A 17,726-nucleotide genomic window follows, 5' to 3' on the forward strand; every position below is an offset into this window, starting at 1 on the left:
CTCGGGAGTTTCGTCCGCAGGTACTTGTTGAGGATTTAAGCAGTAACAATTATTCACGCTCTCTGTTCCCTTGTTCTGAGTTTAGGACCACTTGAGAAAGAGACGCCGTCGTCAGACAGAGGGAGATGAGTGTGTCCGCTGTGGTGTGCCAGAGCTGGCTGGAGATCTGGTGTGCACACAACTTGAGTCACTGGGTTGAGCTGCCCCTCTCCTGCACGGGCAGAACGGGGCAGACATGGGCACTGTCTGCAGGGGCAGACCCTGCTCTGGTGAGGTTAGGAGAGGTGAACAGACACGAACGGGAACGAGCGTGTGCTCAGGACAAGGGCTCTGCCCGCGCGTGCGGAGTGTGCTGCGCCCCACACACTGGGTTCCTTTCCCCTTTGGATGAATCCCTCCTTTCCTGGCGGGGAAAATGAACCTGTGAAACCGCAGTCAGCAGAGAGGAGAGGCGGACCCCTGCCATCACTCTTCATTCTTTAGGTGGCTGCACTTGGGGCGTAACTAATAAGCGTCCCTAACAGAGGTGTGGCTGTCCCTCATGGAAAGATGAGCTCTCGTAAGACGCGTCTGCTCCCGACTCTGAGGCTGCTCTCCCAGGACCAACCGTTGCCCTGGATGCGAGCCTTCCACATTATCAAATCCCCCAGGAGAGATGAATGTCTAAAAATTAAGTTATATTACCCCTTTGATAAAGTCCAGAGAAACTAAACACCTAGAAGTCGTGCTTCTCTTTTTCTAAATCTGCTGAGTCACAGCAAGGGCATTTCTCCTTACCTTGCCGGGGCCGAGTGGAGCTCTCTCGGTCCAGCAGCCTGGGCTGTCTTTCGGAGAGTGACTCTAGTCTCTCAGCCCCTCAGAACCTGAATTAGTTCAGCACGAACTCGCCATGTGTCCTTCTTTGAAAGAGCTGATGGACATGAAAGGCGATCAGAGCATTATTTCTGTGCCTACAAAATTTAGAAACGATAGGTAAATTTTCAGCCTCTAAAGATTTATCCCAGAGTTAAAATTGCAAATCCAATTCTTAGAATAATCATGATCCATGTTCCTGTTGCCAAAGGTTATCACAGAGGCCGAGATGTTTCTGAAGGAAAGGGGTAAGTTGAGAAAACTCTCATTATAGCCTCACCAGGAGCCCAATCTATGTCATTTTCTCAGCAAGCTTGACCTTTAAGCTTTATCGAAAGAATCTCAAATTATGGTGAAATGTCTATGACTTGTAGAGAATTACCTAGTCTAAGTTATGTTAGGGGTAGTAGTTTGTGTCTTACTATTGATTAGGGTCAATGACTTCTAGTCAGAAATCTGTTTGGGTCTCACACACAAAAAGAGGCTCAAACATCACGCGTCATCAGGAAAATGCAAATCAAAACCAGAATGAGATATTACCTCACACCGGTCAGAATGGCTAGTATGAAAAAGGTGAGGCATTACAAGCGTTGTCGAGGATGCGGGAGAAAGAGAACCTTTGCGTGCTGTTGGCAAGGGTATAAGTGGGTGCAGTCGCTGTGCAAAACAGTATGGAGGTTTCTCCAAAAAATTAAAAATAGATCTACTGTATGATCCAGGAGCTGGGTATTTACCCAAAGAAAACACAAACAGTCATTCAAAAAGATACATGCCCCCTTGTAATTACGGCAGCCTTATTCACAGCAGCCGAGACAGGGGAGCGCCTCCGTGTCTCCCGAAGATGCGCGGATGAGGAAGATGTGGGGCTGGGATGGCGCTCGCGCCTGAGAGAATGAAACCTTACGTTCGTGACAACACGACTTGGACCTGGAGGGTGTGATGCGAAGTGAAGTCAGTCAGACGGAGAAAGACAAACGCCGTATGCTTTCATTTGTGTCTGAATCTAGAAGTCAAACAAGCGAACAAACACTCAAAAATAAACTCATGAATACCAAGAATAAACTAGTGGTTGCCAGAGGGGTGGTCGGTAGGGGGGTGGGTAGGGGGTGAAGGGGATTAAGAGGTCCGAGAGGTACAGACTTCCAGTAACAGAATCTACAAGTCGCGAGCATGGAAAAAGCAGCTTAAGGAACATAGTAACACTGTGATGGACTCGTGTGGTGACAGATGGTGACTTCGCGTATCGTGGGGAGCGTTTCATGATGTATACGACTGTCAGATCACTAAGTGGTACACCTGAAACTAATATCGTACTGTCTGTCAGCCGTAATTCAACGAAGCATTTTTGAAAAGATCCTGTTGAAGTCTGTTTCGGTTTCAGATTTGCCTTTTTCTTGAAGGACTGGAGAATGGTCTGATAAGGGAAGCGGGAGAGCACTTGCTCTCGAAGGAGAGAGGCCTCCCCCACCGGGGGCGAAAGGCCGATTTATGGCCGCGGACATTCCGTCAAGCATCAGACTTACTGTCGGTGCTGATGCTGAGTCTCTTGCTCCCCAGGGATCATCGAGCACAGGGACCGGCCTCGGTCTCCCGTCCGGTATTTCACACAGGAGGACGTCAACCAGGGCAAGATCATGTACCGTCCTCCCCCGGCAGCGCCCCACCTCCAGGAGATCACGGCCTTCTCCTTCGCTGGTAATGCCTTCTCCTCTCTTCTCGGGCACCCCGACTCTCGGGGAGCCTCATGGCAGCTTCTCCCCACCCCAACTCTTCCTGTTGTCCTTCCCACACTCTAGTGACATCGCTTTATAGCTGTTCAAAATCACTTGAGGCTTGTGGGCCAATGTGTAGTTTGGCCCAATCAGTTCCTCATTTTTTTTTTCAATTATTCATGCATGCACGCATGCTTTCAATAAATCTTTATTTGGGGGCTCTTATGTGGCTGTGAGGTCTTGGAGATTTTAGTGGTGAACAAAAAGAGGCTCGACGAATCCTGTTCTTGGTGAGTTTGGGGACCTAGGTAGGGAGACAGAGTTGGAGAAATAATCCCAGTAATGAGTGTTTAATTGTAGACTAAGGCAAGAGCTCTGGAGAGAAAGAAAAATGTTCAGTGGCGTTCGAAGTAACAGAACTGCCCGAGACTAAGAGTTCAGCGGAGGCTGCCCCAGCGAGGGACGAGTAGATGCTCGTCAGCCTGAATGTGCCTCTTGCGGTACTTGGGAAAACATTCCCCGAGATAGGGTACACAGCTCGCGGGCAGAGGGGAGAGAATGTGACATTCTGAGGGTTTAAAAAAAACAATAAAAAGTCCATGTCTAGAATGTAGAAGGTTGAGCAGAACAAGGATGCTCTTGGAGGGAGAGAGAGAGGCCACACCTCAGAGGCCGGGAAGCCTGTCAGGATTTAGATCTTTATCCCAAAAGCAAGAGGAACCCAGTGGAGGTTTAGATCTGGGGAGATGGTCTTTCATGAAGAACTCGTTAGCTGCAGGATGTGAGTGGACTGGAGGAGGCCAGGGCGGGTGGGCGGTGGGGGAGGGGAATCCGGTGAGAAACATGCCAGGCTACACCGGGGAGTCCCCCGGGGAATGGAGAATGCAACCGTTTGGGCCAGGATTTGACAGAAGCCACTGTTGGTAAAGGAAGAGAAGACTGAACAAAAGAATACCTGGTTTGGGGGTTTTTTTAAAGATTTTATGTATTTATTTGTCAGAGAGCGCGCGCGCGTGTGCAAGCAGGGAGAGCAGCAGGTGGAGAAGCAGGACTTGATCCAGGACCCTGGGATCATGACCTGATCCGAAGCGAGACTCTCAGACTTTCTCCGTCTGAAAGAGGCTCAGCCACCTGAGTCCCCAGGCGTCCCGAATAACTGCCTTTCTTCGAATACAAACCATTTTGCGCCCTTCCACTGAGCCACGATAGTTCATCTTTGTTATTCCTTCTCTCTCCCCTCGACCCAGTACCCTAAGCTGCTGACCGGAATGCAGGAGTTTTGAGTCCTAAACCTAAATACTTCTGTGCCTTGGAATGATTCTAAAAACCTTGAAGCCGGTTCCCTTATGATCTTTAAGGTGTATGTACATAACATGATTAGTAGGGAATATTACGTTTATATAGTAGCCTTACTCATCCAGAACCGCTAGTGATTTCTTATGTAATTTGAACATGGGTTAAATAATTTTAGAGTTACATCTTAAATTATAGAAAGCATTTAAAGTCACATTTTCCATTATATACATAAATGCAATTGTCCAGAAAATGATTAAGTCTTCTTTGAAAATATTGAAACGTGGGTGTAGGCCTCCTCTCTAAGGAGGATCCCCAGTGTTTGGTAACTGGGTAACTAATAGCCCATGAAAATGTTCATGGTTCTCTAACCCCTACTTCCAAAGACCTACTTTACAAAGAAACTCAGGATGTCCTGGGATTAAAAGGAAGGAAAACGTGTCAGCCGTGGTTGAAGTTATTTCCGTATCTATTATACTTGCCTAAGTTCCTAGAGCCTTTTTAGAGAGAGCAGAGTCCTGTCCTGTATAATCTATGGGATAAATGCCATGAGATAAATCTCTCCCATCGTGATAGTGTGTAAATCATTGTCCCAGGCATCACTCAATTCTACAATGGAATTGACCCACCAGAGAGCCTGTCAGTGATATACGACATCACCCACATTCACCGATTTGTAGGATTTTATGTACTGATAAAATGGGATCTGAATGAATGTATTATAAATCACTCTAACTACTGGGATATAAAATTATTCTACTCTGCCATTCTTTTTGTTACTTAAAATTAGTGCTGGCACCATTAAACTCAACATAACATTAACAAAAGACCTGGTGATCTTTCCTCAAACCATAATAATTTAGGTTAAAACATGCTTTACTTTTCTAACCTCTGCCCCATATTTTGTACCTTCTCCATCTATTTCTGGAAATGCTCACCAATGTACTGATTTTCTCTTTTCTCTTTTTTGTTACAGGTCTCCCAGAATCGGTGAAATTTCACTTCACAGGTGACGATTTTCATAGTAATTTTGTTAGAAAATGGGATTTTTCCTTGCCTTATTAGTCCGTCCTTTTTCTTCCCTTCGTCATTACTATTTTCTAAGAACTGCTTAAAAGTTGTAGAAGACAAGTTCTCCTGTTTTTCTGGAATAGTCGCATGACTAGTTAAATAGTAACAGCTTGAGTCTGTATTCATAGAAGAAAATTCTCCATCCAGTATTCCAAAGATTAGGGTTGTTTAAGTTCTGTTTCAAACAGTCCCAGTATCTATTAAAAAGAGGTGATCGTGGTTAAGCTCTTAGCCTGTGGATGCAGATTGCCCCGGGGGTCGGTTGCTCTGAGAATGTTTCTTAACCTCTCTGTGCCTGCATGCCTCACTCAACAGTAGGGATGAAAACTAATAATCATACATATATAAAGCTCCCAGAACTATGACTGTCCTGTGGTTCCGTGTGACACTCAGCTAACGGATCATGGTGTAGAGTGTCTTGAACTGAGCCTTCCCCTGATTGCTTTGCTCCTGGAGGGAGATGAGCACTGTGTGCGGAAACCCGGGCGTCCTAGCTTTGGTTCCCCAGGCCGTAGAAGCTGCGTGCCAGCGAGCGGACGTGTGGTCAGACCTGGCATCTCTGTAGAACAGCAGAGGGACACGCTTTCTTGTTTGAGGTCTGGTGTGAGGATGGGTGGCTGTAAATGACACCCTAAACTGCTGTTTAGTTGGACTTGACTGTTCCATTGGAATCAACCACCCGTAGGTCCTGTTCTATGTCATGGTTGGAGAGAAAAGTCATCTCCCTCAAACTCCCAGACCTTCTTTCCTTCTCTGAGGATTTAGAATCACACTTGAATCAACAGTAAATTTCATTGTTGAGTCATTGTTTCTTTTTAATTGAGATGCAGTTGACATTGACCTATAACAAGTTGAAATACAGCATCGTGTTAGTTTCAGGTGCACAGCATCGTGATTCAGTATTTGGGTGTATTACAAAATGATCGTGACGATAAGTCTAGTTAATATCAGCCACCATATGTAGTTACAAATTATTTTTCTTGTAACTTCAGCATTTACTGTCTCCCTAATGTAATACTATATTATAACTGTAGTTACCATGCTGTAATTACACCCCTATGACTTAGTCATAGCTAGAGTTTGTACCTTTTGGCTCCCTTCAGCTATTTCAGTGCCTCCCGTCCCAACCCCACCTCTGACAACTACCAGTTTGTTGTTTTCTGTAGTTCTAAGCTTGGATTTATTTGTTTGTTTGGTTGGAGCCCAGAAATCAATGAGATCATATGGTATTTGCGTTTTTCTGTCTGACCTGTTTCATTTAGCTTCATGCCCCCAGGGTCCATCCATGTTATTACAAATGGCAAGATTTTCTTTTTTATGACTGAGTGATATTTCATTGCATATGCACATGACCTTTTCTTTATCTGTTCATCTGTCAGTGACACTTGGGTTGATTCTATGTCATGGTTATTGTCAATAATGCTTCAGTAAACATGGGGGTACGTATATCTTTTCAAATTAGTGTTTTCATTCTTTTTTAAGATTTTATTTATTTATTTGAGAGAAAAAGAGAGCACGTGCACTGGCGGGGGTTGGAGAAAGGACAGAGGGAGAGGGAGAAGCAGACCTCCCACTGAGCAGAGAGCCCAACTCAGGACTCGATCCCAGGACCCTCGGGTCATGACCTGAGCCAAAGGCAGACACTTTACCGACTGAGCCACCCAGGCACACAAAGTGTTTTCATTTTCTTTGGATCACCCAGAAGCAGAGTTGCTGGATTATGTACTATTTCTGTTTTGTTTTTTGTTATTTGTTTTTTTTTTTCTTAAAGATTTTTTATTTATTTATTTGACAGACAGAGATAACAAGTAGGCAGAGAGGCAGGCAGAGAGAGAGGGGGAAGCAGGCTCCCTGCTGAGCAGAAAGCCGGATGCAGGGCTCGATCCCAGGACCCCAAGATCATGACCCAAGCTGAAGGCAGAGGCTCAACCCACTGAGCCACCCAGGTGCCCCACTATTTCTGTTTTTAATTTTTTGTGGAAACGTCATACTATTTTCTATAGAAGCTGTACTAGTTTATATTTCCCCGAACAATGCCCATGTATTATTTTCCCGTATCCTGGCCAACACATTTTATTTCTTGTCCTTTTGATATAGTCATTCTAACAGGTGTGAGGTGATACCTCATTGTGGTTTTGGTTTGCATTTCCCTGATGATGAGTGATGTTGAGCTTCTTTTCATGTATCTGTTGGCCATCTCTATCTGTATGTCTTCTTTAGAAAAATGACTATTCAGATCTTCTGCCCATTTTTTTAACTGGATTGTTTGGGGATTTTGCTATTGATTGTATAAGTTCTTTATATATTTTGGATTTTAACCTATCAGATACATAATTTGCAGATATTTTCCCCCATTCGGTAGTTTGGCTTTTCATTTTGTTGATGGTTTTCTTTGCTGTGCAAAAGCTTTTCAGTGTGATATAGTCCTACTTGTGTGTTTGCTTTTGTTGCTTTTGCTTTTGGTTTCAAATCCAAAAAAATCATCCCCATGGCTGATATTAAGGAGCTTCCACCTTTGTTTTCTTCCAGGACTTTTATGGTTTCAGGTCTTACATTCAAGTATTTATCCATTTTGAGTTTATTTTTGTGTGCGGCATAAGATAATGGTACCGTTTCCTTCATTTGCGTGAGGCTGTCAGTTTTCTTAACACCGTGGGTTGAAGAGACTGTCTTTCTCCATTGCATCTTCTTGGCTCCTTTGTCATACATCAATTGGCCATATGCATGCAGATTTATTTCTGGGTTCTCTGTTCTATTTTATTCATCTCTACTGATCGGTTTTTATGGTAATACTATGCTATTTTGATTACTACAGCATTGTAATACAATTTGAGAGAGCCTGTGCCTCCAGCCTTATTCTTCTTTCTCAAGATCGCTCTGTCTTTTCCAGGCCTTTCATGGTTTCATACAGAAGTAGCATCATTTGTCCTATTTCTGTGGAAAATGCCATTGGACATTTGACGGGATTGCATAGAATCTGCAGACTACATTGGTTGTTATGGACATTTTGACAATGTTAAGTCTTCTAATCCATGAGCGTAGAATATCTTTCTATTTATTTGTGTCTTCTTCAGGTTCTTTCTTCCAAGCACAGGTCTTTTATCTCCTTACTTAAATTTACGCCTAGGTATTTCATTCTTTTTGATGCAGTTGTAAATGGGATTACTTTCTTTTTTTTTTTAATTTTTTCAATTTATTTATTTTCAGAAAAACAGTATTCATTATTTTTTCACCACACCCAGTGCTCCATGCAATCCATGCCCTCTTATAATACCCACCACCTGGTACCCCAACCTCCCACACACCCGCCACTTCAAACCCCTCAGATTGTTTTTCAGAGTCCATAGTCTCTCATGATTCACCTCCCCTTCCAATTTATTCCAACTCCCTTCTCCTCTCTAACACCCCATGTCCTCTATGATATTTGTTATGCTCCACAAATAAGTGAAACCATATGATAATTGACTCTCTCTGCTTGACTTATTTCACTCAGCATAATCTCTTCCAGTCCCATCCATGTTGCTACAAAAGTTGGGTATTCATCCTTTCTGATGGAGGCATCATACTCCATAGTGTATATGGACCACATCTTCCTTATCCATTCCTCCGTTGAAGGGCATCTTGGTTCTTTCCATAGTTTGGCGACCGTGGCCATTGCTGCTATGAACATTGGGGTACAGATGGCCCTTCTTTTCACGACATCTGTATCTTTGGGGTAAATACCCAGGAGTGCAATTGCAGGGTCATAGGGAAGTTCTATTTTTAATTTCTTGAGGAATCTCCACACTGTTCTCCAAAGAGGCTGCACCAACTTGCATTCCCACCAACGGTGGAAGAGGGTTCCCCTTTCTCCACATCCTCTCCAACACATGTTGTTTCCTGTTTTGTTAATTTTGGCCATTCTAACTGGTGTAAGGTGATATCTCAATGTGGTTTTAATTTGAATCTCCCTGAGGGCTAGTGATGATGAACATTTTTTTCATGTGTCTGATAGCCATTTGTATGTCTTTCTTAACATCTCCAAGAGTTTATTATTGGGGTATAGAAATGCAAGAGATTTTTGTATGGTTTTGCATTCTACAACTTTACTAAATTTCTTTATTAGTTCTAACAGTGTTTGGTGGCATCTAGGGTTTTCCATATATAATACCATGTCATCTGCAAATGATGACAGTTTTACTTCTTCCCTTCCAATTTGGATGCCTTATTATTCTTTATCCAGTGTTTTATCATTATTATTATTAATATTATTATTATTATTATTATTATTTAAGATTTTGTTTATTTATTTGACAGACAGAGATCACAAGTAGGCAGAGAAGCAGGCAGAGAGAGAGGAGGAAGTAGGCTCCCTGCCGAACAGAGAGCCCGATGCAGGGCTGAATCCCAGGACCCTGAGATCATGACCCGAGTCAAGGCAGAGGCTTTAACTCACTGATCCACCCAGGCGCCCCCAGTGTTTTATTGTTATTGATGTGAACCCAGTATCAGCTCATTTCCAGTGATTGACTTCTAGATAATTCATACAATCAGTAGTAATATACAACAGATTATATAGTATTTCACTTTTTATAAAGCAATATGCAATATAAATTGTCTCATTTAATCCTCGTAACAAGACTGTAAGGACAGGTATTATTTTTAGCATTTTAAGGCCGGGGAAATGAAGGGTCATTAAGTAATCTGCCCAGATCTCCAGTCCTGGTTAACAGTAGAGCCAAGACTTAAATTCAAGTTTCTGACATGGAACATGGGATATTTTATTTAGTCTGGTCTGTATGTGTGTTGGTTGTGAAAAACAAGTATCATAAGAGTGTACCTGTTTGGTTTCTAAGCCTCAACTTTTACCTGAAATCTTGAATAGGTGAAGGGGTTAACTATTACCTTCTCCAGGACTGTAAGTTAAATGGTCCTGGAACCCATTATACAGGGTAAAGGAAATAGATGTTGGGCTGACCTCAAATTAATTCATCTTATTTCTACCTGAGGTTGGTTTGTTGGTTTCTTTCTTTCTTTTGTTGTTGTTGAGTGAATTTTTTTTTAAAGTGTTCTAAAGATTGAATTTTTTTAGAGCAGTTTTTAGGTTACAAAAAAAATTGAAAGTACAGAGAATTCCCCATTCACTCTGCCCCCACAGATACCCAGGCATAGCATAACTTCTCCCTTGTCAACATCCCTCGCCAGAATGGTACATTTTTTACTAAGGGTGACCCTACACTGACATGTCATAATCAACCACAGTCTGTAGTTGCTGTCGGGTTCATTCTTGGTGTTGCACATTCTGTGGGTTTTGGCCAGTGGATAATGACATGTATCTGTCACTGTGATATCCTATAGCGCATCTTCACTGCCCTAGAAATCCCCTGTGTTCTCTGTTCATCTCCCAGACCCACTTCCCACCTTCGGCAACCACTGTTCTTTTTATTGTCTTCCAGAGTTTTGTATTTTCCAGAATGTCACAGAGTGAGAGTCACACAGTGTAGGGTCTTTTCAGGTTGGCGTAGTTCACTTAGCAATTTGCATTTAAGGGTCTTCTGTGTCTCTCCGTGGCTTTGTAATTCATTTATTTTTAGGGCTGAATGACACTCCATTGTCGAGAAGTACCACAGCTTATTTCATCCGTTTGTCTACTAAAGGACGTCTTAGATGCTTCCAAGCTTTAGCAATTGTAACTAAAGCTGTTATAAACATCTGTATGCAGGTTTTGTATGGACCTAAGTTTTCAAATCCTTGGGGTAAACACCAAAGAGTGCAATTGCTGTATTACATGGTAAGAGTATATTTAGTTTTGTTTTTAAAAGAAGAGCCAAGCTGTCTTCCGGAAGGGCTGTGCCACTTTGCATTCCCACCGGCAGTGTGTAAGTTTTTGCTCCACATCCTCACCAGCATTTGGTCTTGTCAGTGTTCCAGATTTTGGCAATTTTAATTGGTGCATAATAGCATCTTATAATTGTTTTAATTTCCGTGTCTCTACTGACACATGATGAGGAGCTTCTTCTCATGTGTTTATCTGCCATCCATGTATTTTCTTTGGTGAGATATCCATTAAGGTCTTTGGCCTGTTTTTTAACTGGGCTCTTTTTTTATTGTTGGGTTTTATGAGTTCTTTGTACATTTTTAATAACAATTCTGTATCATTTGAATGTTTTGAAAATATTTTTTCTTCCAGTTTATGGCTTTTCCTTTCATACACTTAACATTGCCTTTCACAGAACAGAAGTTTTTAATTTTAATGAAGTCCAGCTTATCAGTGATTTCTTTCATGGATCATGTCTTTTGTGTTTTATCTAAAGAGGCATCACCTTTCCAAAGATCATCTCATTTTCGCCTCTGTTGTCTTATAGGAGTTTGATAGTTTTGCCTTTCACATGTAGGTCCATGAGCCATTTCAAGTTCACTGTTGGGAAGGGTATAAAAGTTTCCCTTTCATTAAGGAGAACATTTTTTGGAAACTGGTAGGAAGCCATCTCCTTTAGCAGAGTTTTGTGAGAGAAAATGTTAAACTGGGCACATACTGAGCTAAGGTGGAACAAGCCCGAGCCTGGACATTGACCCAGAGTGAGGAAGAACAGCTCCTTTGGTCGATGGGCTCAGACAGGAAGGGAGGCTGACGCTCCTGACCTGACTGCTTCAGACCAAGCCCAGACGCTCTGCAGAGCCATCCTGAGCAAGGAAAATACAGGAGGCAAGTGGTGCTCGCAGGGAGCCTCTGACCTAAAGAGGCAAACTGTTTCTCAGAGAAATCAGAAACGTTGCTTAAAGGAACAGCTAGACATGTAATTGCTGACATTTTGATTGTAAGTTCTTATATTTGTTTACAAAACTCCGCACCCCACTGATAGATTTTCTAGTTACAAAATATGTGCCAGCAAATAGCTCTCTTCTGTTTATTCACAGAGGGAAAGATAGGCGAGGGTCACCCTGATGGCGCGGTGGCGTTACCGAGACTCTGACGCGTCGGGGTCTTTCTCTCCCTCTGCGGCAGTAAGGGCGGTGAAGGCTCCCCGAGGTCTGCCCCGCTTAAAAGTGAAATCAATGCAAAACATTTCAAGAAGTAAAATTGTATCTCACAATAGTGATTTTTATGTAAGGCACGTGTTCTTAACTTAGATCCCAGAAGCTTCAGAGATTCAGCATCTGCTGAATTTGTGGGAAATGTTCCTATGTTTTGTCCCCCCAAGCCTCCAAACATCAGGAATTGTCTGTTCCTGTCCCTGATGTTCCAGAGAGGAGGTCGAGTCTAAACAAAGAAGCAGGGGCAACCGTCGTGGCATTTGGCCCGAATGACCAGAGCCATAAACCTTCATTCGCAGGGCGGAATGTCTCCTCCTTCAGTAGGGCTATTTCTGGACCGCTCTAGGACACGGAGTGCACCTTATAAAAACCCAGCCATCTCCTTTAGATCTGTTCTCAGGGAAAAAAACAAATCTAAAGCCCAAGTGGGATCATTACGAGCAGCCGCTGAGCATCCCTTTACTTCGCTTAAGTAGATGTCAGCCTCCTGCGGACTTGCTGCTGAGTCCAGAAGAAGGGGACAAAGGAAACCGGCCCAGAGGCAGGCAGAGCTCACATTGAGAACAATCAACAGCAGCGTTTTGTCCGTGGCGACTACCGATAAACACGTCCGGTGACGGCTGTACAGATGTTCTTCCAAACCTGGCTTTAGAGACTCGAGGGGGCTTTAAGGTCCGGGAAGGTGGGAATCAGTCAGCCACCAGACACGTCTGCTTCCGTTTCCCTCAGGTGACGGGCGTTCGCTTGGATGTCAGACAATCCAGGAAATAAAATCTTAAAGTCATGGTTCTCCTCACAAAGTATCTTCCGTTTATTGCAGTGTGTGACGATCCCGTAAAAACCGAATAGGTCTGCTTGCTTCCCAATAATTTGCCTTCTGAGATACTCGCGTGGGTATTTTCTGTCCTTTTTAAAAAGCTCTTTCCTCATGAGACGGATGTGTCATTTCTAAACGAGATCTCTTGAAAGAAAATATTTTTCCAAGACATGAGGAGAATGAATCAAAAAATAATTCCATAAATAAGAGTCTTTTAATTTTATTTTTAGATTTTATTTATTTACTTATTTGAGAGATTGAGAGAGAGAGAGAGAACACAAGCAGGGAGAGTGACAGAGGGAGAGGGAAAAGCAGACTCTCCGCTGAACCTGGCGCCCAAAGTGGGGCTCGATCCCAGGACCCCGAGATCATGATGTGAGCTGAAGGCAGAGGCTTAATTGACTGAGCCACTTAGGTGCCACTCATAAATTAAGTCTTTACAGGCATCATTGAAGGGTGCAGATTTTATATTACTTTCTTTTCCACTAACATTTACCAGGATCACCTTGTCGTGGAGCTTGCTTTATAGAATGACTTTGTTATTATGGTCCTTTAGCCTTTCATTATCCAGGAGAGAAAACCTCGTGAGGCGCGCTCACAATCTTCCTCGCTTGCTTACATTTTCCGTTTGTGAGCATCGCTTCGAAGTGTCCAGGTGATCTGAGAATCTCCTGGGAAGCCCCTGATGGTGACCAGGCTACACGTCGACGTGCATGTGTGTTTATCCTTTCCAGTTTCAGATGGAGCCCACACGAGTCCGGAGATGGTCCTCACCATTCATTTGCTTCCCACTGACCAGCACCTGCCGGCGTTCCGGGTCACAGCTCCCCTGCTTGAGGTCAGCCCAGGAGGGAGCGCTGCTATAGGTAGGAACTGAGCCTAAAAGAAACATGCCTCTGGGAATGGAACCGTATTTCAACAGCGGTCCCTGTTTAAACCTCTTGATGGTTGCCAAGAAAGAATGACCTCTTCTTCCAGAAGGGATATGCCTTCTCACCCGTGTCCTTCCCTCTGCCCATTTCCACGCAAATAGAAGCAGCCAGAGAGAAGGAAATAAGCCCTTCCCAGGCCAGTGTTCGGTGACGGAGCACAACACAGAATGTGTTTTCCAGCAGAGACAAGAAGGGAGAGGAGCAGTCTCAGTGGCTGCCCTTGTTTTCTGTTTAGAAGGTGACGAGCAACAGGAGAAAGGACAGATCACAGTAACCTTCGGAAGCTGCAAAGCTTCTGGGCGCGGTTATTCTGTACGTGGTTTTCTTCAGCTCTCAGTGCACTTACTCGTCAGCAGCTGTCCTGATTCTTCCACCCAGCGAGTTTTAAACGCAAACAGTGGATGTTGTGGGGTTTGTCAGCTGTGCTCTACAGGTCCCTATCTGGCTTCTCCCCCTGAGTATTGGCCTGAAATTAATTATCATCCAGTTTCTAAACAAGCCTCATGCACAAAGACGATGGCCATGCCACCCTGTTCTTTCTCACTTCTGTGATGGCCCTAGCAGCCGTTGTTTTGTTTTGTTTTTAAGATTTTGCTTATGTATTTAACAGACAGAGATCACAAGTAGGCAGAGAGAGAGAGGGAGAAGCAGGCTCCCTGCTGAGCAGGGAGCCCGATGTGGGGCTCGATCCCAGGACGCTGGGATCATGACCTGAGCCAAAGGCAGAGGCTTTAACACACTGAGCCACCCAGTGCCCACCTAGCAGCCATTGTTAAGACAACTTGGCTCTTCTGTGGATTCAGAAAAAGAAGGGAATAAATAATGAAAAGCCAAAGCAGTTTCTGGGAGCATTTTTTTGGAAGAAAACCTAGCCCAGCTGGTCAGGACTGACCTATATGTCGGCTTCTGTGCCCTCATTTGTATGGAAAGGTGTTCTTAATTCAGAACTACCTACTTACAAGTTAACTTTGGGAAGTAAGTGAACAACTTGCAATTTGGGAATTGATTGTGTCATCAGTTTTCACTCTTCCGTGGTTGACCGGAAGTCAATGGTGCCTTCTTGCAACCATCAGATTGCCCGCAGCATGGCTTCCAGCCTGCCCTGTAGCTGTAATGTAGGCAACACATACTGTTTGGAACGTACACGTCCCCTCACAGTGACCTGTCTCCTGACTGCAGGACTTCAGCTGGTAATAAGAGACACCGAGACTGCTCCTGAGGAACTCCTCTTTGAGCTCCGGCAACCTCCCGAGCATGGTGTGATCCTGAAGTACACAGCCGAGCCCCAAGGGCCCATGGCCACAGGTAACTGCTTCCTCGGTCATGGGCATGCTTGAAGGGTTTCTTGCTCTAGTTTTATGTCTCAGACAAGAAGTAAAGCAAGTCCGTGGAACCAACGATGAGGAGAGACTTTGAAGGAACAATTTTTAGTTCTTAGTCCATTGGCTGAAAGATTTGGGACTTCTTTCTCTGCACCCACAGGCCAAAACAATGAGGCTGTTTCCTCAAGTTGTGGGTGAAATTAGTTGAAATTGGCTGATTTATCTGGAGTAAATGCATTTAGAACCACCTCATACGAAGCGTCAGGTGCCACTTTCCTGTGGTTGGTCATGAAGATGAGTTTGTCTTCCTTAGTGGTTTTTTTTTTTTTTTTTAAGATTTTATTTATTTATTTGACACAGAGAGTAGGCAGAGAGGCAGGCAGAAAGAGAAGGGGAAGCAGGCTCCCTGCTGAGCAGAGAGCCCGATGTGGGGCTCGATCCCAGGACCCTGGGATCATGACCTGAGCTGAAAGCAGAGGCCTTAGCCCACTGAGCCACCCAGGCACCCCTGTCTTCCTTAGTTTGCTATGTTAATTTTCACAGTCTCCTTAGCACTGAAACTCTGACAGTGTAAACAACCTGTGTCTTCATCCATAAAGAAGGAGACACATTTTTTAAGTCGTATCTTCATGATGTAACACTGTGGTAGATCATGGGACCAGCTTTCCAAAGTCATATTTCTTGTACTTTCTTCAATTACAGAAAAATAATACATGTTGATTGTTTTAGAAAGTATGAAAAAGCACAAGGAACACAGCTCAATCTAATTGTGTAATAGTTAGCCCCTACACATCAAAGTGAGTATTCTCTCTTTCAAAGTAGTCACTTTGGGATGCTATATGCTTATTTCAACAATTTGTACTTTCTCAAAAACCTTTATATAATTCCTAATAGTCATGTAATCATGCATTCTTTTGAATATCCCTGCAGAGAGAGGGGAATAAATCTTTGACCTTGAAGGTTAGATAGAATTTGAAGAACAACCAACAAGCATTTGGGAGTCACAAAGGCAGATTTTTTAAAAATTTGCTGAACATAAGAAATACCATGAGAATAGATTTCTAGCATCCTAAGGGAACTACTTAAGGAGCTTTACCAGTCAGAACCCAGTCGCCTTAACATTATATTTAACCTATACTGTGTAACTAATATATACCATCTAAAGATGTTTGTAAAATATTTTATTATTTTTTAAAGCACAATACCACTAACACCAGTAAATCACAATAACACAGTGTCAAAAGAGAAGACTTAGAAGGCAAATACAGAAAATGAATAAATTCTTTAGTCTCATTCATAGCACCAATTACTAGTGCCAATAATTTGTCAGGAAGTAGAGTTGAATATAACATCCAAGAAGACCAATTTTTCAATTATACTCTCTGGAATCCTTGGGGCCCATGACGTTAAGAGGCAATTTCTTGTAGAAAAGGGTTCCATGACCAAACAACTTTGGAATGCTTATATTTCCCTATTGAAGATTCTAAAATTCTAATAAATCCTGCAGTTCAAAAAATTATTAGTTTTAAATTTTGTTTAATCTGTTTTCCCAAAGTTATATGACCTTGAGACTTTTTCACACACCTGTGAAATCTGTCAAAAATTTGTATTCCAGACCTACAACATTTGGATTTCTAACTTTAATTCTGTTTTTAAATTTTTAGGTATTTTTGAATTTAGAAAAACCTTATACTCCCAACTAAAATGAAAACTGCTACAGATCCATCAACCATAATTTATTTTCTTAACTTTTTCCAAAAAAATTCAGTGTCAAGGTTAGATCCAAGATTAGGTTGTCCTAAAGAGTAGAGGCTTGACCTTTATTCTCTAGAACTAAGAATGATGACTGGATCTCACAGAAGCAGATTTGAGCTCAGTATGATTAAGAACTTAAACAAAGCTATCTCCAGTGGGATTGGCTGCCTTGTAAAGCAGTGAGCCTCCCACCCTGAGAAGTGTCGAAGGACAGGCTGAATAACCCCCTTTCAAGAGTGGTGTAAAGGGAATCCTACACTGGGTGTGTGGTTGAGCTAATTAACTTACAACTCCCAGAGTATATAATCCTATATGTACTTCAGAATCCTGAGAACAAAGGTGTTATATACATGAAAAGCGTTATTCCCAGAAGGAATTGGCTTTGCAATATGTCTTCCTCTCGGAAGGTGACACCTTCACATATGAAGATATTGAGAAAAATGTTCTGCAGTACCTACACGACGGCTCCTCTGCCCGGGAAGACAGCATGGAGATCTCAGTCACAGATGGCACGTCAGCGACAACCGTGGAAGTGAAAGTGGAGGTGTCACTCTCAGAGGACCGGGGGCCTCAGCTGGCTGCTGGTGCCTCTCTGAGCATCACCGTGGCCAGTAAAAGCACAGCCGTAATCACCAGGTCACACCTCGCTTATGTCGTAAGTTCTTCCCTGTGTCTTCTTGTTCACTGCACCCTCTCCCTGGGCTTGACTAGAGAGCAGTGCCGTGGCTGAAGATTCAGGGCATCAGGTCGGTGGCCATACAAGGAGGTTTCTTCTCAGCCCCCCAGAGCTCCGCTCCATTGTTTATTCTGCTCCCCACGTCTCCTGAGCAGACAAGGGAACGAGCAGAACTTCGGTGGAGACACAATGAGATTGTGTAGGGATAGGTGATGGTCAACAGGAAACAGTGCCTATGCCGGAAAAGCCTGAGTCTCCATTTTTTAAAGCTCCATCCATAAT

General features: G+C 43.3%; 1 protein-coding gene across 5 annotated transcripts in view; it reads left to right on the forward strand.

Annotated features, from left to right (window-relative positions):
- FRAS1 (Fraser extracellular matrix complex subunit 1) overlaps positions 1 to 17,726 on the forward strand; it is a 416,244-nt gene that overhangs the window by 299,031 nt on the left and 99,487 nt on the right. For all 5 annotated transcript variants that reach the window (XM_032334686.1, XM_032334684.1, XM_032334685.1 and 2 more), the window contains 5 exons: positions 2,410 to 2,547; positions 4,834 to 4,866; positions 13,494 to 13,625; positions 14,871 to 14,996; positions 17,176 to 17,423. In XM_032334686.1, coding sequence (XP_032190577.1) covers positions 2,410 to 2,547; positions 4,834 to 4,866; positions 13,494 to 13,625; positions 14,871 to 14,996; positions 17,176 to 17,423 — 677 coding nt within the window. The remainder of the gene's footprint in view (positions 1 to 2,409; positions 2,548 to 4,833; positions 4,867 to 13,493; positions 13,626 to 14,870; positions 14,997 to 17,175; positions 17,424 to 17,726) is intronic.

Source organism: Mustela erminea, chromosome 2, assembly GCF_009829155.1.
Source record: "Mustela erminea isolate mMusErm1 chromosome 2, mMusErm1.Pri, whole genome shotgun sequence".
Lineage (NCBI taxonomy): Eukaryota > Metazoa > Chordata > Mammalia > Carnivora > Mustelidae > Mustela > Mustela erminea.